This window comes from Anabrus simplex, chromosome 13 (genome assembly GCF_040414725.1).
Source record: "Anabrus simplex isolate iqAnaSimp1 chromosome 13, ASM4041472v1, whole genome shotgun sequence".
Classification (NCBI taxonomy): domain Eukaryota; kingdom Metazoa; phylum Arthropoda; class Insecta; order Orthoptera; family Tettigoniidae; genus Anabrus; species Anabrus simplex.
Genome location: NC_090277.1, coordinates 79,147,184 through 79,175,088, shown reverse-complemented (window position 1 = coordinate 79,175,088; position 27,905 = coordinate 79,147,184). Strand labels below are relative to the sequence as shown.

Genomic DNA, 27,905 nt, shown 5'->3' with positions numbered 1-27,905 from the left:
TCTCACACACTGGTAGAAACTTGCAGACTGGTGTATTCTTAAATCAATTTTTCCATCCAAATTTCCATCTTGTGACATCATGCTACCCAAATATTTAAAATTTTTCACTACTTCAAGAGGTTCATTTCCTATTTTCATCACTCCTCTGGATTTTCTGTTACCTCTCGTCATGATCAAAGTTTTGCTTTTCACAGTACTAATCATCATACCAAAATTTCTTATCTCCTCATTCCATAAATCAACTTGTGTCTGTACTTCCTCTTCATTATCTCCTCAAACTACAATGTCGTCAGCAAAGAACATAGACTTTACTTGCTCACCCATCATATTCTCCTTGATATTATGTGGAATTCTATTCATGATAATGAAGAGTAAGGGAGACAATGACCGGCCCTGCGGTGTAGGGGGCAACGCGCCCGCCTGTCACCCGGCAGCCCCGGGTTTGATTCCCGGCCGGGTCAGGGTATTTTAATTGTAGATGATTAATATCCATGGCCTGGGAACTGGGTGTTTGCGTTGTCCTTAACATTTCTTGCCTCACCATTCAGTTTGACCCACTTTGGTTCTAACACAGCTTTTGCAATTTTGATACAATGCTATTACCATCTGCATTGTTTCATTCCCAATCTGTGCCACATTCAATGTTTTCCATACCAAATTCCTTGGGACACTGTCATATGCCTTTTCAATATCTAGAAACGTTACTACCATGTCCTTTCCATATTCCCAATACCTTTCCATCATTTGACGCAGTGTAAATATTGGGTCAAATGTGGACCTGCCTCTTCTAAATCCATACTGGTGTTCTGCCAATTTTCACTCTTCTCTGTCTCTTATTCGTTTATCCAAGATTCATTCAAGGATCTTAGCTGTATGAGGTATCAGTGTCACTCCTCTGTAATTTTCACATTGCTTCCTGTCTCCTTTCTTGAAAATTGGTATAATGACCCCTTTTCGTCCACACATAAGGGTTTTCTCCAAACTTAATATCCCTGGCCTGGGAACTGGGTGTTTGTGTTGTCCTTAACATTTCTTGCCTCACCATTCAGTTTGACCCACTTTGGTTCTAACACAGCTTTTGCAATTTTGATACAATGCTATTACCATCTGCATTGTTTCATTCCCAATCTGTGCCACAGTCAATGTTTTCCATACCAAATTCCTTGGGGCACTATCATATGCCTTTCCAATATTTTTCTTTGCCACACTTTGCATGTGTTCTTTTCCTGACCCTATGCATTGCTATCTCACAAACGGCTTTTCTGGTGTGGACATAATGTTGAAGAAGTTTGTTAACAAAAGTTTATTATGTTGAGAAATGTTTTCATTAACATTGTTTGTTAACTTTGTTTTGATAACATAATTTTGGTGTGGACTAGCCTTTATTTCTGCTGAAAATTTGTTGTGAGTCTTAAGAAGGGTGTTAAATTTATTATTTTTTTGTGCATCTTGAGTCCAACTCTGAGATCTTGCTAGATCCATTGTACACTTGTCTTCTCTCCAACATTTCTTATCACCAGTTGTAAAATCAGATTTCCTGGCAGCCGCAAGATGTGAAAGAAATAAATGATTCTTTTCTTCTTCTGTTGGTGATTAGGTCAATGTCTTGATGAACAGTTTTATTAGGAAGGATTCTCTAGACTCGTGTTATTTTTTATTTATAACTGTTACGTTCTTTAGTCTGTCGAAACTAATATTGAGTAAATAAATTTATAAACTACAGTATCTGAAAAAGAAACCATCATCCCCCTCCTCCTTTCACCTTATTCAACTGTTGTCTGGTCGGGGCATTTATGGCACTTCTCCACTTTCCTCTCTCTTTCCACCATTCCCCTTCCATCAGTTTGTCCCAGTCCAGGTTTGTTCTTCTTGCACCCTTCTTTATCGAATTGATCCACCTCATTCTAGGTCTTTCTCGCTCTCTTTCCCTCGAACTTCATCTCCATCATCTGTTTTGATATTCTTTCCTCCTCAATCCCTTTTACATGTCCTAACCATCTTAGTTTACTCATATCAGTTCTCTCATTTAGGTTTTCCATTCTGACCTCCTTTCTCACATATTCGTTTCTCAGTCTGTCTTTCCTTGTCTTTCCTATCGTACTTCTTAGGTATTTATTTTCACTGGCTTGAATTCTACTCTCCTCCCTACCTGTCAGTGTCCAGGTCTCAATACAGGTGCATAACACATTTTGTACATGATCTCTTTACACTTCCTTATTCCAGACAAGGTTTCTTACACACTGGACCGGGCAAGTTGGCTGTGCGCGTAGAGGCGCATGGCTGTGAGCTTGCATCCGGGAGATAGTAGGTTCGAATCCCACTATCGGCAGCCCTGAAGATGGTTTTCCGTGGTTTCCCATTTTCACACCAGGCAAATGCTGGGGCTGTACCTTAATTAAGGCCACGGCCGCTTCCTTCCAACTCCTAGGCCTTTCCCATCCCATCGTCACCATAAGACCTATCTGTCTCGGTGCGACGTAAAGCCCCTAGCAAAAAAAAACCTTACACACTGGCAGAATTCATTGCCCTGTTACACCCTCGTGCTAGTCTCCATGTCCAGCCTTGTATTCTGCATTAATTCATTCCACAGGTATTCGAAACTGTCTACGATTTCAAGGCTTTGATCAACAGTTCTGAAAAAAAAAAAAAAAAAAAAATGGTAATAAAGTTGTTTCTTTTTCAGATTGTTTGTACATTTATTTATTCAAAATTAGTTTTGTCAGACTGATGAACCCAACACTTAGTCAAAACTGAAAAGACATGGCTTCAAATAGGTATATTAAATAAATTAAAAAATAATAGTATTCAAGTTCTGATGATTCTTCTTTCAGTTTTGAGGAGCTGATCGGTTCTTCTTTCATTTTAAATTTGCAACAGAGTTTCACACGCACAAGAGGCTTCCGGGAGAGTTACGTAAAATAGCATTGAATCTCGGAGTCTTTTGATAGTCATTTCTTAATACATCAATCATTCATCAATGATCTACATTTAAGGCTTTCACCCAAGTGGCAGATTCCCTGTCAGTTGTTTACCTAGCCATTTCTTAAATATTTTCAAAAAACTTGAACATTTTCCTTGATAAATTCGTTGCTGTTCGGACAAAAGGACATATCTCACAATGCTCTTCCTATCCATTACTTTCCTTAAGACTGGTCACGCCTCCCAGCCACATATGGATATTTAGTTTATATTTATGGATATTTAGTCCATCAGAACAATATTCGTTGTGTTCATTTTCCTGTGCTTACGTGTAAAGGAAAATGTCCGGCTCCATGGCTAAATGGTTAGCGTGCTGGCATTTGGTCACAGGGGTCCCGGGTTCGATTCCCGGCAGGGTCGGGAATTTTAACCATCATTGGTTAATTTCGCTGGCACGGGGACCGGGTGTGTGTATCGTCTTCATCATCATTTCATCCTCATCATGACGCGCAGATCGCCTAAAGGCGTCAGTACCAATATAAATTGTCCGTTATTGGACATTATAAATTTTCCGGCTAACTCATTCCTGGTTGCCAGCGTTTCGCCCTCGTGTGCTAGGTTGGGCTCATCAGTTGGTACCTAGCACACCTACCAAGACGCTGGCTAGTGCATACCGTGGAGGCCACTGCGTAGGCTACTTGGAGCCACCAGTAGTGCCAATGCACTATGAGAGACTTTGTCTCTTTAAAAAAAAAAAAATTGATGCCTGCTTGGCTATCATATGATATAGATGTTGATTCCCATAAAATTAATAAAAGTGATAAAAACCTTAACAAACAGTAAATCAAAATTAAATTCAGAGGAGGAATACCTGAACCGTTAAGACAGGGGGATGGTTTATCACCGTTACTTTTCACCTGTGCTCTAGATCATTTGATGAGGGAATGACACAAGGAAAATCTTTAGAACATAAAAATTGGAACCAAGTGAGATCAAATAAACTTGAATTGCTTGGGATTTGCAGATAACTTAGAGTTACGAGCTAATAACATTCAAGAAGCCAGAAATCAAATAGAAGTCTACAAAATATAGCACAAAAAATAGTACTCCAGATATCATTTGAAAAGACTGAGATAATGGTAGCAGATCCACTAGTAATAAACCACATAACAGTAAATAACAGGAAAGTAAAAATAGTTGCACAAAAATGACACAAAACATATCTTGTCCATTTAGTCCATTTATAAGGTAAATATAGATTCTTTGAAAGAGTTTTTGCCTTTAAAAAACATGTAAGTTGTGTTGCTTAAAATTCTAAATTTTGTTATGTGTAATTCACAGATCTCCTCCTGGACTGTGGGTTATTTCTTCGTCAAGCTGGTCTCTGGGAACAGTTGTGGATGCTGATAAAGATGTACCTTGAGCTTACCCTGGCCCAGTCTGGCACACAGCTCTTCAAAGATCTTCCGTCTGTCTCTGAAGAGTACATCAGTAAGTCAATATAGACATCTTTTGCTTTGTTATTTAAGCTCTGGTAGTCCGCTTGTGTGGTGTAGTGGTTAGTGTGATTAGTTGCCACCCCGGGGGGGGGGCTGGCCACAAAATTTTAAAATGTGGTACAAGGACTGGAACGGGGTCCACTCAGCCTCGGGAGGTCATCTGTGGGGTTTGATTCTCACCTCAACCATCCTCGAAGTGGTTTTCCATGGTTTCCCACTTCTTCTTCAGGATAATATGTGGATGGTACCTCACTTAAGACCATGACCTCTTCCTTTCCTATCCCTTCCAATCTTCCCAGCCTCCGTTCAACATAGTTGAGGATGCCTGGGTAAGGCACTGGTCCTTCTTCCCAGTTGAACCCCCCATCCCAAAGTATCATGTTCCAGTTCACTGCCGTAGAGGTGGGATCCTTCACCGAGTCTGGGGGAAAATCTTTGCCTTTGCTGTTAGGCTGATGGTCTATCACGACACTCCCTTCAAAGGGCTCTTTGCATCCCTGACATGTTGGACCAGTGGGTTTTGTCAGTAGCCAGGACATATGCAGATGATTAAAGAAAGAGTGCTTCAGTATCCTCCAACACATGGATTAAATTTTTTAAAAAATATTTAAGCTATGATACTTGGCACTTTTTCAGTGGCATACAGATTGATGGTAGGAATTCAGTTTTTGTATAACCTAAGCAGATGATGTGGAGCTTTGTAAAGGAGATGCTCAGTATCATCAATCATTTCCACTTTTGCAATAATCTTCATTACCACACAGTTGTATGCTCCCATGTCATTGCTATTTGTTTCATATAGCTATATTTCTGACATCCACGTGGTGCCTTTCCTTCAGTCCAAACTATGGAGGTAAGGTGATGTACGAAGGGGTACCCAAAAATAACCGAAATAACATTGCTGTGGATGAAGCTTGTGTAGTACGCATTTCTGCCACTAGGCATGTATAGCACAACTCATTGCCAGTTTAGTGCTGCCTGTGTTGTCGACCTGGCTTGTTCTGTTCATGTGCAATGAATGTTTTTGCTAGTGCTGTTTTGTTCTCGTTTCGTTTTTTATGATGGCCAGTTTAAGTGCAGCTGTGAAATTTTGTTTTCTACTTGGTGTCCGGCTCCATGGCTAAATGGTGAGTGTGCTGGCCGTTGGTCACATGTCCCGGGTTTGATTCCTGGCAGGGTCGGGAATTTTAACCATAATTGGTTAATTTAGCTGGCACGGGGGCTGGGTGTATGTGTCGTCTTCATCATAATTTCATCCTCATCATGACGCGCAGGTCACCTACGGGAGTCATATAAAAAAAGTCCTGCATCTGGCGAGCCGAACTTGTCCTCGGACATTCCCGGCACTAAAAGCCATACGCCATTTCATTTCATTACTACTCAGTAAATATGCTGCTGAAACTGTTTTAATGTTGAAAACAGCTTACAAAGATGACACCGTGGGAAAAACTCAAGTGTACGAGTGGTTTGCTTGGTTTAAAAATGGCGACCATCAACTGCCCGAATCAATGAAAATGTTGAAAAAATTCAAGAGCTTGTGCTCACAGACCATTGACAGACAGTTGATCAACGTGTCAAGAGATTAGTGTTTTTTTTTTTTTTTTAAATGTAGCACCGACACAATTAGGACTTATGGCGACGATGGTATAGGAAAGGCCTAGGAATTGGAAGGAAGCGGCCGTGGCCTTAACTAAGGTACAGCCCTAGCATTTGCCTGGTGTGAAAATGGGAAACCATGGAAAACCATCTTCAGGGTTGCCGCCAGTGGGATTTGAACCCACTATCTCCCGGATGCAAGCTCACAGCCGCGCGCCCCTAACCGCACGGCCAACTCGCCCGGTAGTGGGTTATCTTGGAGCTTGGTTCGGTGAATTTTAACGGAAGATTTGGGAATGAAAAGGGTTGTTGCCAAGTTTGTTCCTTGGGTTCTGACTGACAATCAAAAAGAACGCCGAGTTGAAACATGTTGTGTTGTGAAACAACGGCTTGAAACTGATCCAAATTTTTCAGTCAAAAGTCATTACCGGTGATGAGTCATGGTGCTGTGGTTACGACCCAGAAACAAAGCAACAGTCAAGCCCGTGGGGGACATCATTGTCACCCTGTCGAAAAAACTGTCATCAAGACAGATCAAACATCAAAACAATGCTGATTTGCTTTCACAGTTTGTTCCCCCAGGTCAGACCGTCAATCAAACCTTTTATTTGGAAGTTTTAAGAAGAAGGATGAGTCACAGGCATACAGTTGACTGTCGGCTGACCTCGACGGGTTGATAATTTAGGAATAGCATGGAAAACGCAACATAAATAAGAACATCCACATCAACAGTGTCGATTGTTGGGAAGCTAACATTGTTTCTTTCGTATGTATAACAAAGATACAGTTGAGAGTTACAAATAACACAGGCAACATTGTGCAAACACAGTTAATATTATTCATTTTGACCATCACCAGTGGATGTTTTTGTTTATGTTGTGTCTTCCATGTTACTCCTAAATTTTCAGCTTATCGTGGTAAAAGGAGGTTCACAAAACATGACTGGTCCACATGCTAGTGTCTTAATTGCAGAGTGGTATCCTGATGTTGAAATTAAGAATACATGCTCAAAGGTTTGTGGAAGGACACATTAGCTAGTAAGAAAGATTAAAGGTATGTAGGAGATGAATATGTGTGAAAAAGACAAACATGAAAAAATTATGTTATCAAAATTTTCCGTTTAATTCACAGCTGACTAATTGTTTAAACCATATAGGCCAATATTCAGACACTTAACTTTTGTTAAAAATTGGTAATTGTTTTTAATAGTGTTTACTTCTTTCCAATTGCAGCCAGTCTGGAGGAAAGGATCCTGACCTCACAGTTGCCGTTGCCAGAACTGTGGTATCGAGTGGAGAGGCTCCGTGAATGCGCGCACTGGCTTCCTTGGTCGTCCAGTGCCGACTGCGAAGACCCTCAACGCCTAGTCTTCCCAGATGATGTTTCAGACTTGCTCCACCCCATAACCACTCCAGGACTTAACTTCAAGCTCGTTCTAATAGTCTTAACCCTGTTGAAAGTGCCGCTGTTGCCGTGTCGAAGTACCACACTTCAGTTCCTGGGTGCAGACCAAGTGCCATGGTATCTCGACTGTGCTGAATCGCTGCTAAGTGTGCATTATCCTCAAGGAACCGTGGAACTTGTTGATGAATCATTACTGAAAGGTGTGTCTAGTCTGATGTGTGGTCCTCAATATCTGTTGGATCATTGGCCTGGTCAAGAGCAGTACTTAGATTTTGTTACAAAACTTTTCGTACCTTGTTCAGATTGTTTAACTGAACCTTTAAGAGTAGCACTTTGTGTCTGGTGGTTACGATTCGAAAGGTTTCTACTAATACTTAACAAGCATGGCCATGGAAAGGTGCCACCGACCAGGAAGAAGAAAATCAAGTCCGTAGTGAAAGATTTTTTGAAAAAGGAAGAAAATAGGAATAACTGTCTGTTTTACCTTGAGTATGCACTTCTTGAGAGTGAGTTAGGGCAAAGAGAAGGAGCGTGTAAGATACTCCAAACTATTATAGCTGCGCAGCAGGGTGGTGTGCCAGTTATTAATATTGTGAATGAGAACCAAAAGGCAGGATTATGTTCTTTGTACAGGACGTTGTGTGAATTCTTTCTGAGGACTAATGCAGACGTTGCAAAGAACGTCGGAGAAGACAACAAAAAAGCCTTGAGTGTGTTAGTGGCATTAGGTTCTGGATCACCTCAGATCAATTTTGATGCCGAGCTGAAGGAAGGGAAGATTGCTTCTGTGGCTGATAAGTTCCATCACATTACAACGGAGCTGTTTGCTCGCATAGACACCAACACACTCGCCAGGGGGAGCGAACATCTGCTACCTCATTTTACGGTGGATTGGGTGGTATGTCATGCCTGGTTCCTTCTTCTTACTAGATCTCCGTGGGATGCAGGTGCTTTGTTCGAGAAAGCACTCACGTACTTTCCACCTGCTCAAAGCGTGGGAAGAGCAATACTTACAGCGTAAGTTGGGAGAGGTCTTCATCTCTCTCTGTTCAAGGACCATATTTATAACTAGCTTTAGTAGAATTCCACTATCTGTTCTGCAGCATAAATAATGTTAAGTGATGAAAATCTTACCTCGTATTACTTGTAGGAGAGTGATGCATTCATTATGAATGTTATAGACCCACCAGCCCTCTTCTAGAAATATATTACGTTTATAACGAAGTATATTATAAATTTTGTTAATATTTTCCATTCCTCTTGCATTGTGATTGGCTGAGATGTATGGAATATGGCATCACTCCATATAGGTTTCACTACAGACTACAACTGGTTACAAATACTGTGCTACACTCAGAAACCTAAAATCATACTTCCCCACTTACAGGTAAACTTAGCAGACATCCCCAGGTAAGAAAATTGCAATATTTCATTCTCGTCCTGGCAGGCATGCTATCAATACAGTGAAACCTCGATTCTCCGTTTTTCGAGGGACCATGAAAATAAAACGTACAACACGGGAAAACGGAAAATTAGGGATTGAATGAAAACCATCAACAATTTGGCTAAACATCACAAAAATGAAATATGTATAATTATAATCTTACAAAAACTCCTAAACCAAACCAAACTACAGCCCCATTGGGACTTTGCCTGCCAAGTGACCGCTGCTCAGCACGAAGGTCTGCAGATTATGAGGGCGCATGGTCAGTGCGACGAATCCTCTCGGCCGATATTCTTGGCTCTGTAGATCGGGGTCGCCATCTCGCCATTAGATAGCTTCACAACTAAAGGTAATTACGTAGGCTGAGTGGACCTGGAACCAGGCTTATATCCAGGTAAAACTGCCTGACCTGGTCACAATTGAACCCGGGCCCCCTGGATGAGAGGCAGGCATGTTAGACCGCGAAACCCCATTCATTACCAGTACGAAAGTTCAAAATCTCGATACTTTATATTCAATTTTACAAGGGAATCTTCGTCAGTTTCCCGTGAAAACTTCTTTCAGTTCAGCAACTTTGATTAGGCTAACCAAACTCTTCGAAAAATCTAATAACGCCAAGCCAAACGACAATCGACCACAAGTAGCTTTTCAATTCTCTCATCTAATAAAATAAAGCACATTAGATACAAAAGCACCCAAATTGATGGCGAAATCCCTTCATTTCTTAATCTTTCATTGTAATTTGGTCTCCGGTATACAGTTAGTAGTCAGTTTCTGGAAATCTCGTACCGCGCAAATTAGGCCTACATCGATTTTTAAAGGTTGAACTCGAAAACACGGTTTCGAACGTAAGTATCGATTCTTAAAAGTTCTCGAATGCATTATATTCAGTTCTGTGCGTCACAAATCCAGTCAAATTGGAAAGATAAAAGAAATATCATCAAAACTTCAGAAATTACGGTTATTCGTGACCTTGAGGTCATCTGGAAAGCGCGCTCGCTGCACGTGTCAGTACGAGTTGGAAATGATACCAACCATTTAAAATGTAACGTGCGCAAATAAAACGACTGTGGTTTTTGGTATTTTTAACACGAAAACGTAAAATTCCCAGTCTTACATTAGGACCTAAACAGTAATAGGCAATTCCAAGACCTTCCATGGGTTTCTTTTTTTTTTTTTTTGTTTAATGTAAGGTGCAACATCTGTTCTGGTCTCGCTAACATAATCATGTACGATAATATCAAAAATACTGAATTTGTGTTAAGAAGGAACAGTTACAATTCCTACCTGAAAGCCAAGTTACTCAACAGTGCCCTGAGCAAAGTGCCGAAAACCTGTTCGGCAGTACAATCGAAAAAATGTAAACATATAAACATCTAACCCTGGACATAATATGGATGTTTTATAAGTGTGAACATTTGACGAAACTCGTTCCGTCTTCAAACAGAGCTGTTGAAATGCGCCATGTCTCCTTGCAATTGTTGTGGCCACTCTCTGCTTTATGATTTTCCGACAATCTCTAAACAATACCGCCCGAATGCGATGCTAAGATGGTCCCTTATGCAAGTTCACCGCCAATCGCTTTTCCAGTACCGGTACAGTACTTGCTTTAACTATCGCAAACACGGGGCGTTAACACCAAGATCCATAAATATGCCATAGCCGTCCTTTCGAGAGACACAGTTTATTAAAAAACGATTGATCGAGGATTTAGCGTTGATGGGACTGGAATTTCTGGACGGTTGATCCGGGAAATTGTTTCTTCGAGGAACGGATAATGCGGGACTTTTACAACGTGATTTAATTACGAAGCTTGCGGGACCACGTAATTTGAACGCATATTCCGGGAAAACGTATTTTCTAGGAACGGATAATCGAGGTTCCACTGTATATCATTGATGCAATGGGTGGGGTTGAGCTCACTCAGAGGCTTGACACACATCTGGCATTCTTGCTGATCAGGGAAGGAACAAGTGACAAATTAAATTGCAGCAGCGTGAAGCACCATTGTCAATTTTCTATCCTTAACCTCGGCACTTGGTGGGGTAGAGTGGTTAGCTCTACATGTGCCCACCTTTGTCCCTAGGAATTAAGCTGGTATTCGTTTTGGGTGTAGGCTGAGTGAACCTCAGGGCCTTGTGCACCTCTGGAAGTGGAAATCTTGTTTCTTAAATTTTTCGACGTCCTGATGGGAAATGGAACCCACGTCCTTCCGGGTGAACAGAGCACACCTTTTACTGCCTCGGCCAGGCAGCCTCTTTGTAAGTAGTACACTGCTCGTAAATTATGTTAACGCTGTTAAGGTCTGCACCAGACTGAATGATGTTGCAGGCTGTTTTTCTAGTACCTCCCCTGTTCAGAGGAATGTTCCCGCTTTCTGATCCATCGCAAAGGTCGAACATTGAAGCTCAGGTTGTTCAGTTTGAGATGTTGAATGTCCATCCAGAGCAGTAGGTATTTTTTAGAGAACCATAGTAGAAGCGAGTGTATACTTCCCCTCCTGTACACTGCGTGGCACATTTATGTGGAGCGAGTTCTGCCGAACAATAAGAACTCCTAACGAATACCTTTTTCTTTGTTGTTAGGCTTGTGGTCTGACATGACACTTTCTTCAAAGGGCTCTATGCTATGCATCCCTGATGTGTTGGACCAGTGGGTTTTGTCACTAGCCTGGACGTGTGCAGATGAATAAAGAAAGAGTGCCTCAGTAGCTGAGAACAGTTGGCAACCATAAACTAAGCCATTAGGAACAAATAAGAATCGTGATGTGACAATCTGCTGTGCGCTGCAGTGGAGCATCTAACAACGAGCCTGTTGAGCAGATACTGGAGTTCTACCCTATCTGTTGTGTACATGTTGACGAGTTACCGTAGTAATGCTGGGATGAGTGGTTGCAGAAGAGATATAATGTTATTGATGATAAGATTCAGGAACTTAGAGACAATGTTTGCCATGACATTATATTTTCTTCCAGTGCTGTGATTTTAGGAGATTTTGAGGCTTAAGCTTTCAGCCTCCCCTTCCCCTTTGATTCCTTTTTTCTTCATTCTTTGAGTGATCATTCCCCAACGTTTTTTCTTTTCATTTCGATATTCATCTTCATTAACTTGTCCTGCTCCTTGGCTGAATGATCAGCATAATGGCCTTTGGTTCAGAGGGATCCAGGTTTGATTCCTGGCCAGGGATTTTAACCAGATGTAGTTTAACCCTTCTAGCTTGGAGCTGGGTGTTTGCAATTGTCTTAATACGTAGCTTCATTTACATGCAGCATATAACTCTACTAACTAACTCAGAAACACGCAATAGTGAATGCATCACCCACATGGGGTTGGCATCAAGAAGGGCATCTGGTCATAAAACTAGGCTTAAACAACTTAAAATTGCAGCAGTTCAGCAGTAATTGCTGGTAAAACCAAACATTGCTAATATAGCAGACATGATATGGACATTTGGGCTTATGTTGTGCCAAGAAAACAGGGTGAAACTCTTTTTTGCAGAGAACTTTGCTCTGCGTCTTCAGAAGAAAATCTTGACTGTTCCAGAGTAATAAAAATAAATCTTCTACAATAATGTTGGTTTGAATTTAAGAATAGTTTACCGTTTGAGAATTGTAATGGTATGCTCGTTCATCACCAGGTGGCTTGCTGTATGCTGGCATTAAAGATTTACGTCCTGTCCTCTCTATGTTGTTATTTTGTTTTGTTTTTTTCCAAATTTGTACATTCGTCATCACCAGTTGGTTCATTTCAAGCTATGTGTCATGTGTTAACCCTATCCTGCCCACATTTTCACTCTGCTTAACCCCAGGTGTCAAACTATTATTTAGGAAACATTGAAGCAGAGCACATTGTTTCAGAAGAAGTTAAATATTATAAAAACTATTGATCACAATGTATTCACATTTTCAATAATATTAGAAAACATACCATCACATCCATTTCTCTATTCATTGAGTCATAAGGTGGTTGGTTCAAACCTCCACCCTCTGCTGGTGATACTCGACACTGAGGTAGGCTGTATTTGTCACATTCTCATGTTGTCAGAATCTCCCTAAACCAATAATCACATGATTCTGGAAGTGGAATGGTGACCATGTATTTCAGCTTTTATTTCCTGTGCGCAAGTGTCTTCCCATTCTGTATCTATTTTACTGGAATGTGCCTGTTTGATTGCTGCATTGATATATACACAATTGGTTATGTCACTGAATAGTTTGTCTCCTCCTAACATATGTAAAAAAATAATCTATTTATTATACTCTTTCAAAATTATGGACAGGTTCAACAACATCCATATAATCATTCGGAGTAACAGAACGAAATGTTTGTGTTACCTGAACTGCCACTGCATTGCCATCAGGTCCGATTTCTCGATATCCATTTTCAATTATATCACTATTATCACTAAAATGATCTTCGTTGATGTGTTATTTATTCACTAAAAATTCACCTCCACCTCTACTCAACGATTCTGTGTCATGTTTTAAAGATGAATAGGATTATTAGAAGACTAGATACACAGTGCAGACACAGGAACCCAATGGCTCGATATTTTTAAGTCTTTTAATGTCTGGTTCAGAACATGACTTTTTTTCCTGGAACTGTAAAATTTTAGCCCCTCCTTGTCCAGTGACAAGGTACACCGCAATTCATTGAAAACTAGCATTGCCAAATGTATGGAAGTGGGATGGCCTTCGATCTGGTCACACTTTCTTACAAAGTTGAGCAGCAGTTGTTACAAATATATAACCGTGTCTTATTTTTCTTTGGTCATGGTGTAGTGGTTTATAAGTAGAAAATAGTGAGCCTGGGCCTTCTTTTTCAAATCAAATTCCAGAATCTTCTTGTCAAAGAATGCAGACCCCGGGCGAGTTGACTGTGCGGTTAAGAGTCGCGCAGCTGTGAGCTTGCATCCGGGAGATAGTGGGTTTGAATCCCACTGTTGGCAACCCTGAAGATGGTTTTCTGTGGTTTCCCATTTTCACACCAGGCAAATGCTTGGGCTGTACCTTAATTAAGGCCATGGCCGCTTCCTTCACACTCCTAGGCCTTCCCTATCCCATCATCGCCATAAGACCTATATGTGTCGGTGCGACGTAAAGCAAAGAAAAAAAATGCAGACTACTTTTAAATGTGGCTACATAATAGTGTTGTAATCCGGGCTATACTGAGTGGCATGTGGGTATTGTTGCAGAAAGGGATGGGGAGAGTTTCTTCTTGTTCTGAATCAGACTATATCTCAGTTTTTTGCTTATCAGTTTCTCATCTCCCCTATGAACACATTTCTGTTTCTCAGCTACAAGAGGGAAGCTGAAATCCACTCTCAATGAAGGGACCATTTCTTTTTGTCTCGTTTCTTTTCCCACGGTTGTCTGGATTTCTTCTTATTCTACACAATGCATTTAAAAGATATACAGGTTTTTACAGATGCTCTGAACACATGTAAATGGGACCCAAATTTTAAATCAACAAAATACACAAGCACCGTACTTCAAAAATAAGTGTAATAATAATAATAATAATAATAATAATAATAATAATAATAATAATGTCATTGGCCTTATGTCTCACTAACTACTTTTTGGTTTTCGGAGACACCGAGGTGCCGGAATTTTGTCCTGCAGGAATTCTTTTACGTGTCAGTAAATCTACCGACACGGGGTTGACATATTTGAGCACCTTAAAATACTACCGGACTGAGCCAAGATCGAACCTGCCAAGTTAGGATCTGAAGGCCAGCGCCTCAACCGTCTGAGCCACTCAGCGTGGCAAAATAAGTGTGCCTGGATTGTTGGGTTAAATATGGCCTTATATTTGACATTTCTCTGTTTATTTATTATTTAACTGTAGACATTCAGCCCTTTTCTTTAGATTGGTTAATCATGTGCATTCTTCTGTGTAGAGCTATGTGCCAGAGAGAAGCTATCTTTGAGAGTTACATCTCTATGCTTCACCATCACTGTCGATCAACTTCTGGTGCCTACTCTGTTCTGCAAGAAGTACTGCACAGAGCTCTGCAAGAGTTTCCAGACAACCAACACTTCCTAGCTACTGTTGCTAGTATTGAGGTATTTATTTGTTATTTTTATTTATTTGCTGGGGCTGGGACAATCGAGGGACAGTTTAAGTCTTGTTATATTTGGCAGTGAACTTTGCTTTCTTTTGAGTCCCCCATTCTTTGTGAGTGGGCCTAGTTGCATTGCTCTGTCCTTAACTTCTTTTTGGTTGTTTGCCTTGGTTTAGCCCGATTGTCACTATTATTTTTTTCGGAAGAGGTATCTGTCAAAGGGTCTTCAGGTCTGATCTGTAGCATTTGGAGGTCTTTGATGTTTCTAAACCACAACATTATGGTTTTGGATTTTGATTTTTAAAAAGTGAACACATTTTTTTGGTCAACTTGTTTCTGCCCATTTGTTTGAGGCGACTGTAAAATCTTTAAAATCATGCCCTTCTCTTGCGGATTGTGTCTGAAATTTTTTCTATTTTGCTATAGACTTCCTTGATGGATCTTTTTTTGCTGGATGCTATTCTTGTAATTGGACCCCATGATGTATCTGATGATTTTGCGCTCTTTTTCCTCCAGTTCTACAAGAAATGCAGCTTCAGAACCATTTTATGGTGACAGGTCTTAGGGCCGGTTTCATCAACGTGGGTTAAACCCAAAACCCCAAGTTATACAGTTTTAACTCTGAATTTGACCATTCATTCTGTTTCATCAAGGAGGGTTAATTTAAACTCTAGATTAAGGCTGGAGTTAAATTAATCCCTCCTTTTACCTGGGTTAAACTTGAGGTTCAAAGCAAAATGGTTGCCGTAGATCATGCGTTTGCAGAGTTGCTTATTGAGATTTTTTAAATGGTGTTATTAACAGAAATAGGCCTGTAATAAGAAGAAATAACTTTCAAAATCTATCTCCAGAACAATTTCTGAAGGGGTATAGACTGTCAGAAACCCTCGTCAATAAAGTCGTCAATGGAATTCACGAGATGTTAGAATACACAACTGACCGAAACAGGCCTCTCTCTTCTATACTGCAGGCATTGATTGCATTAACGTTTTATTATACGACAGGGTCATTTCATATAATGGTCAGAGACTGAAAGAGTATTTTTCTGTCAATTTGCAAGTAATCAGTGATTTTAACCTCAAAATTCGTGAAATAGTTGTAAGATGGCCTGTAGTGTGGGCAGTGCTATTAAATTCCCCTGTTATTTTTTCCCATGTGTCCTATTTTTTAAAAATTTTACACCGTCAGTTTTCTTGCATTCTATAATGCTGTGGTACTTGGTGGCTTATTCGTGCCCCTATCTCTCTTCTGAACTTCCTCCATTTTTCAATGACTGCAGTCAGTTCTATCACAATAATGGAAGAATAATATCTACAACGGAACTGAGAAAAAAACAAAATACCGCGCATGAAATAAAACTAAAGAACCATGTAAGAAGTGTGTTCATAATTTCTGATTGTTAGTCACTGTCTCCTTGATCGGTACGGCAGCTGTTTCCGGCAAGGTTTAATGCGGTTTTAGTTAACCCTCTGCTGAAATAACTTGGTTAAATGAGTAGGAATGAGTTAAAAGTATTAACCCTGAGTTAACAAACGCAGGGGTAGAGTATATCTAACTCTCGTTGATGAAACTGGGCCTTAGTGTTTAGGGAAAGGCATTTTTTGTAGTAGATCGTGTGTGATGTATTGAGGTATTTTATATTTGAAAGAAGTAACAATATGTAGAGTGGGAGAATGTGGATAAAGGTTTCAGGACTTCAACTGCCAAAGGTGATTTGTTGGAACTTGATGTGAGTGGAGATTGAAAGGTTGGTGTTCGAAAACTTGTTGGTTATTTAACCCGGCATTACTCGCTAGGTCTTTACGTGCGTCGTTACTCGCTAGTGAGCGGAGCGCTCATATAAATTTGGAGGTATTTTTAATATGTCAATTTGAGATAGCTATTTATTTAGGAACACGGCCGAGTGGAATGGCCACGGAGGCAAGCTCTACATTTGGGAGACGCGCGAGTTCGATCCCCACCGTTAGCTGTCCTGAGAATAGTTTTCTGTTAACGCGTCCAGGCAAATGCCGGGGCAGATTCTATTCATAAACTACAGCCGATTCCTTCCACCTATTTAGCCAACTTCATGCATCATATTTTATTTCATCTTTATTAGCTCCTCAACTAAGGTTGGCATCAGGAAGGGCATCTGGCTGTAAAACAAGCCATTTAAACTGATCTCACAGAATTCAATAAACAAAATTTCCTCTTTTTCCCAAAACTTGCAGACACTCTGAAACACAGTTATGATCATTTTCGTAAACCTCCTCTGTTTCATTACTTTCAGTTTCGTTGTTCAAGAGCACTTTTTCCTCCGTTTCAGCCAACCACGAAAGTATCTGATTAGTGGATGGCATTGTAACTTGTATATATTGTCTAACAACAGTCACAGTATAAAGATTTCACATTAAACACAAGCATGAAACAAACCCTGACCTATTACGAAGCGCGAAATGTAACTAGCACAGTTACTCGCTACTGAGCGCACCGCTCACCAAACATACACTACTGTGCCTAATAATGAATTGCGGGTGTTTGTTTTCAAAGGTAATGAAAGTGACTGGCACATCCCCTCCAGAACAATCTGTTAGAAAGGTACAGGGAGTTTCAAAGTTGGAGGTCTTGTAACATTCCAACAAGAAGCAATATAGTACGAAGGTGAGCGCCGCGCTCACCATGCGAGTAACCGCGGGTTAATAAATAAAGCACAGTTTTCATCATTACAAGTTTTTGCAGTTACAGTGTTCACTGCTGTTCGAATACTGTATTAAGAACAATATATAGGTTGACCAGATGTCCTGCTTTTTGCAGAAAACTCGCTTTTTTAACCCTCTCTCTACCTTGTGGTCCATGTAAAGTATCGAATATCTTAAAACAGTCTACTTGTAAATTACAATATTAAAAGGTCTCGCACACCCACCACACACTTTTATTACATATTTTATGGACTGACAGTTGCTCTAGTCATCAGATACAGGTCTCGATACGCAATTGCTGTCTTGGTAGTGGTGGTGGTGATTATTGTTTTAAGAGGAAGTACAACTAGGCAACCATCCTCTATATAACACTAATCAGAGGGGAAAATGGAAGGGATCCGACACTTAGAAAAATGAAGATATCGGTCAAAGGAAGACAAGGGCCATGAAGGGCATGGAAACGAAAGACTCTCTAGCCCTCGCAAACCTAATAGCGTCGGGGTCGGAAAAGAACAAAGAGTTGACGAAGGGAGGTCGGACAGGATAGATTAAAGTGAGGATCCTAGCACAAGTGAGTGAAAGCAATGCCAGGACTCAGCTGAGGGCCCCGTGGTCGCCAACCCACGCTCCAAAGTTCAGAGCCCCTGAGGCCCCTTTTAGTCGCCTCTTATGAAAGGCAGGGGATACCATGTGTGTTATTCTACCGCCCCCACCCACAGGGGGGTTGCTGTCTTGGCAGCAAACCATTGTAGAACAAAGAAAACGTAGTGAATTGGACTGTATGTCTTGGCTTTCTTGTAAATGAGTAGTTCTGATTTATGTTACGGGTTCCTATGCACTGCCACATGTGATCGAATTATGGTGCAGACTGATGAAACCAGATTGAAAATGTTTTAATGAATGTTATCTTTATCATAAAAATGTTATTTTACCCTCCTTAATTGTGTCATTCATACCATTAGTTTTCTGATTCTCTTCTTAATTTTGAATAATTTTGTTGCAGACCAGGCTCGGTTGTGCCAGCAGTCCCTGGTGGAAACTGTCTAGGTATTTCAACAAGACTACCTCGTTGATGGCTCCTGTATTCCAAGTGTTTCTCGCACGACATAAGCAGGCTCAACTTGATGAGGCTTGCGTCCAGAGTCATACATTTCTTGCTACTGGTAAGTTTGTTGTTCTATAGATAACACAGAGAGAATTGCCAGGCAAGACCGAAACCCTGTTTTTAGAATGCCTGTTAGCAGAAGTAGTTAGTTAGTTAGTTAGTTAGTTATCTTAACAGAAGCACTAATATATAAGTACAAACTGTACGACCAAAAGACAAACATATAACGACATAACATAAAAGAAAGGAAAAAGTCCCAATGTGATAGGATCTGACCTATATACCTGTTGAGCACGGTGCTTGGAAAATTAGAAGCTATCTTGGTTCCTTAATGTGAAGACTGTCTTTAGAAGTGACGAACCACAATAGGAGGGTCTAAGAAGACCACAGAACATGGCAGAAGAACAAACATATAGTTGCTGACCAATAATTAGCCACTTTCAGGGACTCGGGCGTTGCTTGCATGAGATCTTCCATAGTACATGTAGTTGGATACAGTTTGCATTGGAGAAGATGAGGCGTTGTCTGTGGAGAACAACAATCACATAGCGGTGGGTCTATGCGAAAACTCTACTTCACCAGGTTAGATTTGCATCTTGTAACACCTGAACGCAATCTATTGAGAGATTTCCATGTTAGCCAACCTTCTGCATGACCAGAGGGGAGTTCTTCGATTGAGTCAGCCATTCTCCTGAGTGTTTGAACCTCCCTCGCCATTTACAAATTCGGGTTTTGTGTAGTCCTTTGAGAGCCTCCGTTGTTCTGAGGAAAGTTTTCCTTGAAGTCAAACGTGGACAAGCTGGCCGGTGGTCATACAGAGGATGAGATTTAGAATGAAGCCTAGGTCTTACTAGCACAGATTCCTATCTAGAGGCATGCCTAGCACTCTTGGAACTCATGCCAGCTCGCTTCAAATGAACCGACTCATATCAGGCGTGCTAATTCAGCCTGCCGCACAGAACGCAGATAGTTCAGCTGGAATAGAGCAGCAAGCTAGTGCGCTGGCTTTGTCTATCCTAAAGGTTGAGCCATGTATATAACTTGGATACTCATCATCATCATCATCATCATCATCATCATCATCATCATCATCATTTCCCTTTATCCAGCTGTAGCCGGGTAGGGACAAATATGGTTCCTCTCCACTTTCGTCGGTCTTTCCACCACTCCTCCTCCAACACTGTGTCCCAGTCCAGGTTTCTTTCTATAATGCTGCGTTGGATGGTATCCTTCCATCTCAATCGTGGTCGTCCACGGCCTCTCCTTCCTTGGATTTGCATTTCCATCACCTTTTTTGGCATTCTTTCGTCGCTTATTCACTTTATGTGCCCAAACCATCTTAGTCGGCTCTTCTCTATTCTATCATTCATTTTTTCCACTCCAATTTCTTCCTGGATTTTCTCATTCCTTATTTTGTCTCTTCTACTCTTCTGTATCATACTCCTCAAGAACTTCATTTCGGCTGCCTGTATTCGACTCTCATCCTTCTTTGTCATTGTCCAAGTTTCTGCTCCGTAAGTTGTTATGGGTACATAATACATCTTGTACATAGTATCCTTTGCTTCCGTTGGCACATCTTTGTCCCATAACATGTTTCTTACACTATGACAGAAACAACTTCCAGCTTGAATCCTTTTACTAAATCTCAGCATCCAGTCGAGCATTCTCCATTAATTCACTCCCCAGGTATTTAAACATTTCCACTACTTCCAGGGGCTTGTCTGCAATGACCTTTCCCTTCTTTCTCCCCTCTAGTCATAACAAGAGTTTTACTCTTTTCTACACTTATTTTCAATCCACATTCTTCGATCTTCCCATTCACCACATTCAACTGTTCTTGAACCTTCCTGTCGTCTTCTCCCCAAATGACAATATCATCTGCAAATAACATCATGTTCATTTCTCTTCCTCCATATGCTGCTTTTGCTGTTCTCATGTCATCCATTACTATTGTAAACAGGATTGGTGACAGGACACTTCCCTGTCTCAGCCCACTAGTTATTTTGAACCAACTTGTCCTGCCAACTTGTGTTTGCACGCAACTACAACATTCCTTATACAATACCATGATCATTTTTATTAATTCCTGTCCAGTTCCTTTTTTGCACCAGACTGTCCCAAACTTTCGTCCTGGGGACACTGTCATATGCTTTTTCAATGTCAATGAATGTCATCACCATATCATTCCCGTACTCCCAATGCTTTTCCATTAGTTGTCTCATAATGAAAATGGGCTCTGTTGTTGACCTTCCACTTCTCAAACCAAACTGATTTTCCTGTATCTGATTCTCAACCCTCAACCTTATTCTACTTTCCAGTATCCTTTGCATTATCTTAGCAACATGGGATATTAGAGTAATTCCCCTGTAGTTCTTCAAAACTTTCTTATCACCTTTCTTGAAAATTGGGATGATTATTCCTTTTTTCCAGTCGTCAGGGACCTCCTTATTTTCCCAGACATTCCTGAGAACCCGATATGTCCACTGCAGGCCTACAGCTCCAGCTGCCTTTATCATCTCCACTTAAATTTCATCTATTCCAGCAGTTTTTCCATTCTTCATCTTTCTTACTGCCATTTCGATTTCATTCATTGTAATTTCTTTATCCATTTCTTCATCAACTAATTGCCTTTCCTGGTCGTCCATTGAATGATTGTTATCCGTTCTTATGTTCAGCAGCTTCTGAAAATACTTTCTCCATCTGTTTCTTATTTCTTCTGGCTTTGTTAAAATTATGCCACTCCTTCACAAATCTGGTGTTTACTTGATCTCTCTTTTTGTTTCTTAAGATACCATACAGTAATTTCTTGCTGCCCTGCGTATCATCGCTCAATTTCTGTGTGAATAAGGCCCAGCTTTTCCTCTTTTCTTCCTCCACTACTTTCTTGGCCAAATTCTTTGCCTCCACATATTTTCTTCTACTTTCTTCAGTCTTAGATGTTTTCCATGCTTTCCATGCCATTTTCTTTTCCTTCACTTTAATCTTTACCCTATCATTCCACCAGTGTGTTTCTTTGTCTTTCACATTTCCTGATGTTCTACCACACACCTTTTCTGCACATCCAACCAGTGCTTCCTTAAATCTTTTCCATTCCTCTTCAACATTCCCCACCTCTGTCCTGGGTACCAAGGGTATTATTTCCCTTTGAAATTCTTCTTGTATACTTTTCTCCTTCAACTTCCATACTTTAATTCTTTTCTCTCTTCTTAATTGGGGTTTTTCAATCTTTCCAACTTTCAATTTTCCTATCACAACTCTTATGATCTCCACCAAAGGCTTCTTCAGCATGGCTGTTACATCTACAAGGTTCTTCCGGTGTTCTTTCTCTATTATTATATAATCAATCATGGTCTTTGTTCGTCTGTCTCCTCAACCATACCTTGTAATCTTCTGACTGTTCTTCTTCCTAAACCAGGTGTTTCCAACAATCATTTGATTCCTCATGCAAAAATCCACCAACAACTCGCCTTCTGGATTTACATTTCCATATCCAAAGGGCCCTACAACATCTTCCTTTCCTTGTCTTTCCATTCCAACTTGTGCATTTAGATATCCCATCAATAGTACTTCCTTATCTTCTATCTGTCTCTCCACTTCCTCTAAGAAGTCCTCTAGATGTTCATCTATGCAACCAGTTTGTGGGGCATACAACTGAAATAGATGTTTCACGCCATTTTCAAACTGGAGTCTCATCATCATCATCCTATCGCTGACGTACTTTGTATATTCCACATATTCTTGGATTTCTCATCTAAGTATGATGACCACTCCATTTTTTGCTTCAGATCCTCCGCTGTAATACACCTGTATCTTTCTCTCAGAGGGATCTCCCCTGTACCCCTCTTCTTGGTCTCACACAGTCCAAGTAGGGCTATATCTTTTTCTATCATGAAGTCAACCAGTTCTTCTGTCTTTCCCGTCAGTGTCAGTACATTTACTGTTGCAATTTTGATGTAGTTTGGTGCTGGTTGCCCATTTTTCACAGTTCCCCCAGCACCTGAAGAGCTGTGCGTCGCTTTTAGCAGGGGACGTCCTAACCTTTTCCGAGGCACCATATCTGCTTTGTCCATATAGGCTATTGTTACGATGGGCTCGCCACACCCAAAGGCATTTTATACCTACTGCCAGGTTCAAAATTAGGCCGCCCCTAACATGGAGACAGACACCTTTCGTAGCCGCTCCTCTGGAGTACAGACGCTACGGGTATGCCCCTTCCGCCATCTCCGCCATACCGAAGTCCACCTTCTCCGCCGTAGATGCCGTTGAGGTCTTCACTCGTACCCCTGAGCTGGGACCCATACCAGATGTTACACACCGGGTCAGTGTGCTCTGGGACTCACATAGGCAGGGGCGCCACTCCCTGGGTAGGGCTGCCTCCGAAGAGTGTCCCTACTCTTTATTATACTAATACACTTTATTACACATTCAATTTCGAACTTGCATGTTAATGACACAAATGAAATGAAATGTCGTATGGCTTTTAGTGCCGGGATATCCCAGGACGGGTTCGGCTCGCCATGTGCAGGTCTTTTCTGCCTGACTCCCGTAGGCGACCTGCGCGTCGTGATGAGGATGAAATGATGATGAAGACAACACATACACCCAGCCCCCGTGCCATTGGAATTAACCAATTAAGGTTAAAATCCCCGACCCGGCCGGGAATCGAACCCGGGACCCTCTGAACCGAAGGCCAGTACGCTGACCGTTCAGCCAACGAGTCGGACATGACACAAATAATTTAGGAATTGCATATTGGCTGCCAGTATGGAGAAAACATTTCTCTTTGAATAGATAAATATGTACTTATTCTTACTAATAAAAACTTAATCATACTGTAACATAATACAACAAAACTAGAGTTTATTGTAGGTTGTTGGCCACATATTGGATCCGCCTTTACTCCGAAAATAATCTGTGGATAAAGCTCTATAACATAAGAACAAAGGGACACACCAGTTATTCACAGAACAAATGAGTACAAAATTTAAGTGTATTAGTGTTGTGCGTTAGTAGGTTATTTACATTCTGAGAGGTAATTGTACTACTGTTTTTGCTGATGATTGGTCTTTTCTGATTAAAATTTCTTTTGATAGAAGCACTCACAGCATGTATTATTAAAATTTGGCAGCTCAACAACATGTCAGTTTTCTTGCCAGTACTGAAATGAATTGGTACTACGTAAAACCACAGGTATCACACGGTCCAATAAATGCATGGTGTACTGATACAGTTTTTGGCAAACTGGTTGTACCGGCATGTCCTCAAATAGCTTACACACCCTGTATAAATTACGTGATTGAAATTTGTAATTAAGGATGTATTTTAATGCCTTTATAACTGTTTTGTTTCAGGTGGCCCAGTAATTACCTCTCCCAGTGGAAAAAATTGGCTCTCTGCTTTCTTTAAGCAGTTTCTGAAGTTACCTACTACCAAGAGGAGCCCTTTACTGTGGCGTCTGTACCTTCAATTCCTCTCTGAACAAGGCAAGGAGGAGTTGTACACTAGTACTTTTTATAGGGCAGTTGAAGAATGCCCTTGGGTAAAGGTATGTTACATACTACCATACTAGAAAGTATGTTGTTTATTTCATACATATTTCATACCTGCCAACTTTCTCGATTTAGGCGGGAGACGCCCTGACAGTTTTTTCCCCCTCCTGATTATTCTTATTTCTCCCAATTTTAGCTTATTTTTTGGTGAACTATCCCACCATTTCAGCTTTGTACGCCATTTATTGGCCGCTTACAAATGAAATTCGACGTTTATTAACCCATTCACTGCCAAACCCATATATATACGTTTTGGTGCAGTGTGTACTTCGCCGATCTCACAAATGAACGCAATATAGAGTCATGCTTTGAGATTCTGTGGAAATGCTCAAAGAAGTTCTGTACGGCAGATATACCACTCCATTTTGCGTGTTTTGAAAGCGATCTGGTGTTATTTCAGCTTCATTGGAGCGGAACATCTTTCCCGCTAACGTGTAGCCATCATGGCGTCTTGAAGAATACATTCATCTCTTGTTGACGAAGAAATGAATGTTTCCTCATAAATAGTGATTCTGAAGAGCTGTATTTTGATAATGAAGATGGAAAATATCTAAGTGGTGATATTGAACTACAACAAAATGCGAGACTAAGTAGTAATGATGAATCTCATGCAGAATTGTCACTCCTTCCTCAGATAAATTCTTTTTTCCCCAAATGTAAATGATTTTGATAATACCAGTTCTTGGATCAACAATTTTATATTTCAGTAATAGTATCACTGAGCGGAGTAGCCACACGTATTAACATGCTATGTCTATGGAGCCAAGCTCTGCACTCGGCAGACGAGTAGGTTCGAACCCCACCACAAGCTGTCCTGAAATAGTTTTTTTTTTTTTTTTTTGGTGGTTTTCCTTTTGCACTCTCAAGCAAATGTCAGGACAGTTCCTATTCATAAGCCACAGCCGATTCCTTCCACTTCCTTACCCAGTTTCATTCACCATCATTAATTTCATATTCATTATCTTCTCAACTGAGGTTTGCATCAGGAAGGTCATCCAGCCGTAAAAATATGGTGAAAATATCATCTCACTTCATCCTCGACCCGGTATTGGGATGCGGGGCTAAGGGGACGATGTGCATCCCATTAATAGTATCATAAATGTGTATCTGTAAAAGTGCTTCTTCCTTTAAAAAAAAAAAAGAACCCGCCCCAGAGGGCTTGCCTGGTCATCAAAACTCAGCAGAAATATGTGTGAATGTGCAATGTTTACTGAAACCCATATATCGTGACGCGTATATGGATTGTAAATCTCTCGATCCCATGTGCTATGTTCTTGTTCGTTCGATACGGACCATGAAGCTGATTTTATGTAATCACATCTGTCTAGTCGATTCTAGAGACTAGTTGCTAGATTTGGAGTCTTTCTTAGTAATTTAGTGACAGAATTTACAAGATAGCAATTAATGACTTTTCTAGAGATTTTAGAAGCCATTTGGAGACAGTTCTTGCAAATTTTAATTTATTACTTGATAAAAATATCATTGCGCTTCGCATAATCGCACGGGCGCATGATGCAATACATTAATCTAAGTGTTTGCTAAGTAATGGCACCTAAGTGCATGACTGATTCACACATGTGGAGCATGAATTTTCGGAAGGCTTATCAGAGATTGATCATCTCACTCACATACTTCCTGTGAGGGAACAGATATGTGTAGTTTTTAGCCTCGTAGCCTCGTACAGCATTACTTAATTGTAATACTTGCGCTGGATCTACCCTTGCAATTCCTCTTCACCATTCACCTTCGTATAACAATAACGTTTGACCTGATCTTTACATTAAGACATATGATGGAGAAAAGGTGGGAGTTTGGAAAAGACATAGTGATGACATTTATTGACATTGAGAAGGCTTATGACAGTGTACCGAGACATTTGGTATGGGACACATTAAGGAGAAAACAAGTCAACAGAGTGGAAGTGCAAATGATAAAAGCTATGTACAAAAATTCTGATAGTAGTGTATGGTAAGGTAAGGTAAGGATGTATTCTGCCCAAAGGCAGGTCCGAACCTCCGCAGAGGTATGCCTGAGCCAGAGTTTACGTACGGTGGGGTGGCCGGTTCCTTTCCTTTCCTTTGTGGAACCAAGATGTTCCGAAGAAATGTAAGAAAGTATTATATTCAGCCTATTATGAACCCATACTAACCTACGCAACTGGATCGTGAACTACAACAAAACGAGAGGAGAGTAGAATACAGGCAGCGGAGATGAAATTCCTACGGGGTATTGAGGACAAGGCCAGAAAGGATAGAATTAGAAATGAAGAGATAAGGAAAAGGACAGGAATCTTGAAACTTCAAGACAGGATAGAAACAACAAAGCCAAAGTGGTATGGGCATATGATGAGAACGGGAGAAGAGAGAGTGCCAAAAAAAGCTTTTTCAGAGAAGTTAACAGGAAAGAGACCACAAGGAAGACTTCGAAAGAGGTGGACAGATTCAGTGTGGGAGTGCATAGAGAAGAGGGGAGGAAAACCAGAAAACCATCTTCATTTCCCGTTTCCAGCTTCCCGGGTTGGGTTGTGAATCAAGGACTTCCATTGCTGCCTGTCTGTCCACCAGTCTTCTCCTTTTTTTAAGTACATCTTCTGGTTTTCCTCCCCTCTTCTCTTAATATATCTGCAGAAAAGTATTATAAGTGTGGTTAAGTGTAACAGAGGGCGATGCGCCATAACTTCGCCATTTGAAAGAAGACAGATAAATAAGTAAATAAATACATTAAAATTGAAGGCAAAGAGTCTCTGCACAAATTACAAATGCAACTTACTCAGACATCTCGTGATGGAAAGTTGAATTGCGTAGTAAACTGAGACAATGGAACAGTTCCGTGGTCCGCACTTAGTCCACCAAGACGAAGCATGGAGCGCTTCCGTGGCTCCAGCCCAATGAATTAATTTCCTAGTTGTTTATTACTGTTGATTTTAAACATTTGGTATTTCTTTGCCTCATCAATGTAAACATGTATTTTGTTGTTGATATTTACTATCTATAAGTGTTTTTCTGCTCAGTATCACAGCATTTCTTCTGTTTCGTTTGGCATACATTCCTGATTACTGTGTCATAATTTTTCAGTCAGCATGACAGGTTCTATTGTACCCTGTGCTATAAACATTGTGATATGCTTCGCAGGTACTCTACGTGGAAGCAACGAAACTCTTACCTGCTAAGTTACCCGAACTACAGGATCTGCTGATGGAGAAAGAGTTACGAGTACACGTGACCCCTGAAGAGCTTGATATACTTCGAAGTGATCCACCTAAAGCTTAAAATGTCTCTCTTCTATTGTAATTATGTAAATTATTAAAAAGGAACATCTTTTTGTTGAAATTTGAAATCATTTCCTTGTTATTTTTTATTTTGATTCCTGTCCGATCAGAAAACAACATTGACAGTAGTCAGCAATGAGAAAATTACCATCACTGTTTTCTCCCTGGACGGAAACATCATTGAAAGGGTGTCACATTTCTAGTATGCAGGATGCTGGTGAACATAACAGTGGGATCGAGCTGTAGAAATCCAAACAAGAGTTTGACATTGCAAGAGAAATTAAAACATCTTGTGGGAAACCTGACCTCTGATTCAAAACAAATTGGCGTGTCGTGAAAGGTTGCTTGTTCCCAGTGCTACTGTATGGCATTGAAGA

The 27,905-nt window shown here is 40.6% G+C and overlaps 1 protein-coding gene across 1 annotated transcript in view; it reads left to right on the top strand.

The window, feature by feature from the left end:
- The window catches only part of LOC136885050 (nuclear exosome regulator NRDE2), a 56,365-nt gene extending 28,777 nt beyond the window's left edge, over positions 1–27,588 (top strand). Inside the window, exons 6-11 of the mRNA XM_067157444.2 lie at positions 4,261–4,410; positions 7,247–8,435; positions 14,764–14,929; positions 18,610–18,769; positions 24,063–24,256; positions 27,392–27,588. Of these exons, the coding sequence (XP_067013545.2) occupies positions 4,261–4,410; positions 7,247–8,435; positions 14,764–14,929; positions 18,610–18,769; positions 24,063–24,256; positions 27,392–27,529 (1,997 nt within the window). The 3' untranslated portion in view covers positions 27,530–27,588. The remainder of the gene's footprint in view (positions 1–4,260; positions 4,411–7,246; positions 8,436–14,763; positions 14,930–18,609; positions 18,770–24,062; positions 24,257–27,391) is intronic.
- Positions 27,589–27,905: the final 317 nt, after the last annotated feature.